Source organism: Drosophila virilis, chromosome 3 (genome assembly GCF_030788295.1).
Source record: "Drosophila virilis strain 15010-1051.87 chromosome 3, Dvir_AGI_RSII-ME, whole genome shotgun sequence".
Lineage (NCBI taxonomy): Eukaryota > Metazoa > Arthropoda > Insecta > Diptera > Drosophilidae > Drosophila > Drosophila virilis.
In genome coordinates this window covers 893,950-901,681 of record NC_091545.1, presented here as the reverse complement: position 1 = coordinate 901,681, position 7,732 = coordinate 893,950, and the positions used below count along the sequence as shown (strand labels likewise).

Genomic DNA, 7,732 nt, shown 5'->3' with positions numbered 1-7,732 from the left:
ATATGGAATTATAATAACAATCAGGTTACAAAGCCACGCAGGTCGCAGAACAGGTTGCCTAGTCGCCGCCCAGACAGATGTCAATCAAATGTACAGGCTGAAAACCTCGTCGCCATAAGCCACATGTAACATGGACGTTGGGCTTGCAATTCGCTGTCGTTACACTTAGCGAAAAACTAGCTGCTTTTATAGAATAAGCAGACTAAGCAATGGGCTGGACTAGGAGGTATTTTTATAGAACGAATATATATAGTAATCCTTATTGGATAAAATTCATACTAGAACAGCTCTCGCTCTCGCTCGTTCTGGAGGTTCTTCAAATATATAGTTTGTTTATTGAATCTTTTATAGATTTCAAATAAATAACATCAAAAACACCGAAACCTTAAAAATAACAAATAACATCATAATAACAAAGTAAATTCGAACATACGTGTCAATTAAACCCTATATTATATTTTTAAAGCTTAATGCTTTTCGGTTTCTTATAGAAAACGGAATGCCCCAAAAAGTATGCAATGAATTGTATTCCCAATGATTTTTATTACTCATACGAGCCGTTGGCCACCTGCTCCTTAAAGAACTCCCAAGGGCAAAAATGCTTAAAAAATTAAATGTATGGCACGTCTTGTAGCCAAGCATTTAACTTGAATGAAAATCTGCCTAATTTTTTGTAAGTGTATCTTATCTTCTGCAGCAACAGGGCAACTCTTCTTTCTTATTTCAATCGTTTTTTGGACGCTTGATTGATTTTTTGCGCCGCAGCTACTGTTGATTTCGTCGTGGCCGTTGCCTGGCACACCACCGCGTTACAATAGTCCAGAATTCAAAAGGGCTGGCTCCAGGTTTCGCGGGCACTTCAGCTTGAGCCGCGGGCACTAAGCACCGACTGCGACTCTTGTTGTTCTTGTTGTTGTCGTTTTGTTTGATATCGTCGTCTAGCAACGCGTCTGCTACACACAAGCACACACACATACGCATACGCGAGCACAGTGCACTCTCGCCTCCTCCCTCTGCACGCCTTTGGCATAATCAGTTGCAAAAATTTGACACGTCGCACATGGTTTGGCAAAAAAACGCATTCGGCTGCTCTTTTCCCAGTTTTGCCATTTTTCAGCACCATTTTCTTGCACATGTGCGCTTGTGTGTGTGTGTGTGTGCTCGCTTGTATGTGCATATTTGCATACATGTTTTTGATTTTTGTCGCTTATGGCGTACATTCAATTTGACGGGCTCGGCGCCAGGAGCTCCCATCCTGCCTGTGCCTTGCATCGAAATCAATAAATCTGCTCCACTGTTTGAATCCAATTTATCACTTTGCAGACTTTTCACTTTTTTTTTTTTCCACCAACAACACAGACAAGCAGCGACACGCCCACAAGCAGCAGAGCGACACCCTGGTCCGGACCGCAGCCCAGACAATCATCCATTTATGAAGTGGCAAACAGGCGTCGCCGATTGGTAGCTTATCCGCGCTCTATGTGCAATACAACTTCATTAGGCGCACACACACACACGCATCACGAGGCGTATGAGTAATGTGTGTATCGCATTATGACCCCGCCCCCTGCGGAGTACGGCCACGCCCACGGCTTCCAGCAATTTCTTATGCAAAGCGTTGCAACACGCCCATCGCCCACCTCCCACCGCCACGCAACCGCCGTCAATCGATCAATAATGAAATTTAACAAAATATTGCGCACACAACAAAAGGGTAAAATGCGCGTTACTTTTGCTCCTGCGGTGCATGTCCTGCGGCGCATATTTTCGTTTAGGCGCCAGCCTTTGTGTCCTTTTCATGCGAAAATATGTTACATACTTTGGCGCGTGCCAAAAAAATGTTTTCTGAGCGCACGATTAAATTGCGGATGTGCATAAAACAGGCCAAACGCTGCCACACGCTGTCCATTATTATACCCTTATTAAGGATATTGTGTACTTTAAATAAAATATGTAACGCATAGAAGGATAAGGATATCTTCGAGGCCATAGAGCATTTATCTATTCTTATTCAGACGATGTAGACCCTATGCCTACTTTCATTATGTAAACAATAATAATAATAAAAATAATAATAATTAATAATCTTTAGACTACAGAGTATTTGAGTTTCGGCGTGCCGCAGCTTGTCTCGCATTCTTGTTTATTTTAATTTGCATGCACATCGCTCTCGTTGTAAGTGAAAACACAAATTATCATATATTTTTTTTATACATTAAATATATTTAGACGTTTTCCATTCGAAAATTGTTTTTGTCACGCAAATGTGGGGCACAATGAGCGCAAGGATTTGTTTGATGTTTTTTCTAGGTAAAATGTTAAACAAAATATTGCAGTTGGAATGTTTGTTTTTTGTCGGTGCTATTTTCGTTTTTTTTTTTCGCCATTGCGCCACGCCCTCATTGCGCCCACGCGGGTACCGCCACATTTGCCGCGTTTTATTTTGGGTTTTTCGGGGAATTTCTTGACATTTTATCGTTTTAGCAAACTTTCTTACATCAAGTACATTTATATAAGTATATATTTTTTTATAATTATGCGTTTTTCTTTTCTTTTTTTCTTTTTTTTTGTATTTCTTTTACAATGCATTTTTCTGGTAAATATTTCACTGTATCGTTTGTTGTGTACATTTAAGTTAAAATAATTATGTAAGCTACATTAAATTGTTAAATATTAAAATTACGTTACTCGGTGCCATTCATATTATTATTAATATTATTCGAACTGAAAGATAGAACATAGATATAGTAAAGCGTACTTAAAGCAAAACTGGCAAGCATCAGGAACTCAAGACTCTTTGGTTAAGAACGCTTAATGCTAAATATCAAATAATATTTAAGTTTAATTTATTACAAAATACAAAGCATTTAATGCATTAGATTCGAGTCACTAAACTAATCAAGTTTTCTTTACAGGCCATTTGACATTAAGTTCAATTGCGAATTAGACCAAATGAAAGCTTTAGGTTTAATGTAACACTAGAAGACTTTTGAGAACATAATAAATTTGGTTAAAAAACGCTTCTAGAGAACGCAAACAACACCAGTAAAATGTGGTGTTTGCGTCTGGAAAAGTTAATCAAGTTGCGCATTTGGTTTATTTTCTTGCATGCTTATTAAACTTTCCGATACGCTTAGCTCTAATGAAAACTCTAAATACATTTAGCTTAAACTTATTTTTCTTTATATTTTTAATCCTTTTTTTTTCTGTTTATATATATTTTTTGTTTGTTGTTTATTTAATTTTAGCTGAAGTGTGTGTTTTTTGCTACTTTTCTGCTTTGCGTGCTGCTCAATTTTCTCCGCTAAACTGTCAAAGTTTTTCACTTTTTTGGCGATTGACCAATTTTCCACTTTCTCTCTGTCACTTTTCTCTATTTCCTTTTCGCTTTGCGCTATTCCTTCATTTATCTGCTTGATTGTCCACTAAAAACTATGCTTGCTTCTAATGCTTTCGAGTTTTATTTCTGCTCTATTTGAGTTCACTTTTCTGTTTTTACACTTACTTGTAATTCTCAATTGGTTTTTATATTTTATTTATCATATGATTTACTTTTATTTTCGTTCTTGAAAATACAGACATTAATCAAACGTGGTAAAGATTCAGCGTTTCGGTTTTTGCAAATGCAAATTATATACTTATTTTGTGCATAATTAAATTGGCAATAAATTTATCGACGAGCTTAAATAAATTGCAAATATGCACTTATGTATATTAACTCTCTATGTATTTATGAGTGTGTGCATGTATGCATGAATTTTGGATTTCATTTTCTCGATGCTCGAATCGCGTGCTCTATATAAATTGCATTACCCTTTCCCCCAGCTTGCGTTTATTACAATACAATTAAACGTACAATACAATACAATACATATACATATACACATGCACATACACGAACATATACATACATATCTGTATGTGTGTATGTATGTGTTTATATGGCGTATAAGCATAATTTACCTTTATTTATTCAGTCTTAAGCTACAAAAATCGTTATGCATATTTCTGCTTTCTGTTTTTTCATATTATTTTTCCATCTGCTAAAATTTGAATCTATTCAAATGAGAGTATTAAATTCGCGATTTTATTTGAATAATTTATATTCAGTTATTTTCTTTGGTTGTGTGCGGCGAAAGTAAAAGTAAGAGTTAAGCGATTCGCATGAGAATTTCTCTGAGGTCTTGAAGAGGAAATATTTGGCGACAGTTGCAGTGGCAATAGTTGCAGGCTGTAGATGACTTTTCTCAAGTAGCTGGTCGAAGAGGAGAGTATGTGGCTTATGTCTAAAAAGCAATCTTAACTGCTAGGAGAGCGCCCGGTTCCAGAAGCGGCACCAGGCTGACGACTAAGCATATACTCTAATCTATTAAACTTTAATTTATATTTCCTTTTTTGTTCTTCTTTTAGTTATAGAGTGTGTATCTACCGTCTATCAATCGAACGTTTAGCTGTCTATGTGTGTGAGTTTCTGCATTTATTTTACAGGCGTGCCTCTGATGGACCTTACTTTTAGCTGAACCCCAGCTTGTATCTAGTATTGGGGCCTAGCTTTTGACTCTGTACCTAAGACGTTTAGCGCTTTCCAAGTTTTTACTGTAGTGTGTACCTTGCTCAATTAAACGAATCTCAAATATAATTGCAAGCTCTATGGCTAGTCAAAACTATAGCTATGTAGTACAGCGTATTTGTATTTGTATTTTACTATTGGTTTTCGGTTTTGGTTTCGGTTTCAGTTTGAGTTTTGAGTTTTAATGAAACGCCAGTTTGCTCGGAGGTTCTGCTGTTCGCGTACACTCAAAAAATGTTTGAAAAAATTACCATATCAAAAAAAATTAATGAATATCAGAAAATATTTTGATTTAAGATAAATTTCTTCTATTTAGTATAAATAAGAAATTTCTTTTCAAAGCAAAAATATTTTCTGATATTAGGACAACATTTTAATTAATTGGCAATTTTTTTTTAATTTTGGAAAACACAAATTTTTGAGTGGACATCAATTTGATTGGTTTTTCGGTTTCGGTTTTTGGTTTTTGAATTCTCCTGTCTTTGTCGGATTTTTTTTTCTGCTGCTTCAAGTTTGTCAAAGTGGAGACTAATGCTACAGCTAACAGCTAGGTTGGAATTAATATCGAATATCGAATTTCCATTTTTACATATTTACAAGACTTTAGTTTAGGGGTATTATGTTTGTTTTTCTTTTTGTTTTTCTGTTTTCTTGAAGCTCGTTTCGAAAAGTTCTACCGACTCCATATGAAGAAAGTGTCATATGGCCGCTTCCCACTTTAGTTTAGATAGTTTAGACCAAATGACTGCTCACGAGTATGTACAATTAAAACTCATTGGTTGAAAACTCATTAGCTCAACCCTGGCTGAGCAAAAGGATGACGACAGCAGCGAAGCCAAACAGCAGGTAGCTGAGCCTGAGCTGATAGGCGGCACCTCCATTCATGAGCAGATCCTGGCCCGCATTGCTGCGCACATCCATTAGATCACGGGACAACGGCAGTTCGGTCGGATCGCTAAGCTCATCGTGGCAGGGCAGCATGTCGGGCTTCAGCAAAAACAGGCGCACATGGATGGAGTTCTTACTGACCATAGTTTCGATTGCATCGCCAGTCAATGGCTGCTCCACATCATTGTGGGCCAGGGCATGGCCACTGCTGCTGCTGCTGCCAATCCCAGCGCCACCATAGAAGGTGCTCTGCTTCTGCAGATTCAGGTTGTCGTCCATGTCCAAGCCGCCGTGTCCCAGGCCCAGGCCGGATACATGCCCGCCACTGGCCTCGTCGTAATAGTCGTAACGTTTTTGGGTCTGCGCAACAGCTGCCACGCCCACACGTTCTGGCTGCTGGCGACGCACACGGAGCTTCGACTCGACCACATTCTCGGCGAGGACATCCGTGAACTGACGCTGGCCGCGCAGCGCCTGGCGCGACTTGCCCGAGGGGTGCTTCTTCATGGCCAGTCCAGTGCCGCCGCTGCTCAGGTCCTCCAGGTTAGCATAGTTGCTGCTCACGCTGCTGCCGAGGCTATTGCCGATGCCGCCCATGCTTGCGCTGTTGCTGCCGATGGCCGTGAAGCCGCCAATGTTGAGCACGTCCAGGATGTGCGACGGTACCGGGTCAACGAAATGCATCAGCTTCGGGTCCTGGAGCGTACAAATGATATCCTCCAACGAGTCACGCAGCTGCAGATGACGTGTCCGGTTTTTCAATTCAAAGATCCATTGCAGACGACAGTCGCAAATAAATTTGTTGTCTGTTGTTGGCCGGAAGATAAAAAGAAGAGCGGAAAAGCATATGAGTATAACAAATATCTGATATATATATATATTTGTTGCAAGTGAGCAAAGCAAATAAAAGGCGGCGCATTGACAGCTTCACTTGACCAGGTTGAATGTGTGTGCGCATGTTTGTGTGTGTGTGTGGGTGTGTGTGCGGGCTGTCCTTAAATTGCTTTTGTCAAGGTTTCGTGCTGCCTTTCCCCTGCTTCTTTTAGCCAACCAATCAAAAAAGGTAAGTAACGAGAGCACGCACGACTGTGTGTTACCCTGGAACCAGCTTTGTGTTTTATCCTGTGCAAGAATATCCACATAATGAGAATTTATATTCTTAAATGATCCGCCTATTAATTGTCCAGTATTAAGGATATTTTGATGTCCTTAAGATCGCATTCATTTGTGTGTGTGTACCAGAGAGCCGAGTTATGGCAAATTTGGGGGATGAAGGGTTTCCAGAAGTGAAATATTTAATTGTTTATGTTCCTAAGATCAACTGTGAATTTGAGTCCTGAAATTCTTCCATATTGAATTGCACTAGCTCCTTAGATCATTTGTAAATATTCCTGCAATTCCCTCAAGTATTCCAATTAACCGACCGATAAAACATCCAAACAGATGCGAGCACGACTTGCAGTTGCCCTGTAACAAGTTTCCCATTTGCGAGGTGCTTCGCTCCTTTGCTTCATATTATGAAAATTTATATTTCCCAACATTTGTGTTAATTGCACGACTTTCCGGGCTTAAGGATGGCAATCAAATGTTGCATATATATTAAAAATGATGCCTGTGCCCCTCAAGTTGTGGAAGAATGCCTGAGGGTAGCTCAAGAGTAAAATATAAATATATTTATGTATTTATACAAAAAATTCTATTCCAATTGTGGCGCTTTAAGCTTTAATAGTCGCTGAAGCAGAGGCATGCCTGCCTTTTCCGTTTTTAAAGACGACATGCAAATATGTATTTAACATAAATAAATTCCAAAATTGCCAAAAAGCGATAAACAGCAGCCTGGCACATCTGCTTTCAGCTCAGTAGAGGGTATACAGGCCAGCTTAACGACCCTTCGCCCATTGCTGGATACAGGTGAGCGATTTGAGGAGCGGGACTCGTCTGCTAAGTGGCTGCCTGCAACAATTGGCTGTCATTTGCTGGGCATGGCCAGAAGACTTGCATTTGAACTGTGAATCGGATATGGATTCGTATGCCTTGGCCGGGGTCAGGGCGTTTTAAATGATATTACCAGCCAGCCAGGTAGGTAGCTAGCGAGGCTTCCATTGCTGTCCATGTCGTTGACGCTGCGCAAGTTAAACGCCTCAATGACATTTCCAATTTAGAGAGGACGCCGCAGCTGCCGATGTTCCTGGAGTGCAGCAGCAGCAGACAGTTTCCCACATATCCCCTGGCCCAATTTCTCGCCTGGATTTTGACTGCGTCTGTCTGTTGGTT

The 7,732-nt window shown here is 39.8% G+C and overlaps 1 protein-coding gene across 2 annotated transcripts in view; it reads right to left on the bottom strand.

Moving 5' to 3' along the window:
* Positions 1-2,310: 2,310 nt before the first annotated feature.
* The window catches only part of Con (leucine rich repeat protein connectin), a 181,964-nt gene continuing 176,542 nt past the window's right edge, over positions 2,311-7,732 (bottom strand). For both annotated transcript variants that reach the window (XM_015168332.3, XM_002060029.4), the window contains one exon: positions 2,311-6,264. In XM_015168332.3, the coding sequence (XP_015023818.1) occupies positions 5,366-6,264 (899 nt within the window). In that variant the 3' untranslated portion in view covers positions 2,311-5,365. The remainder of the gene's footprint in view (positions 6,265-7,732) is intronic.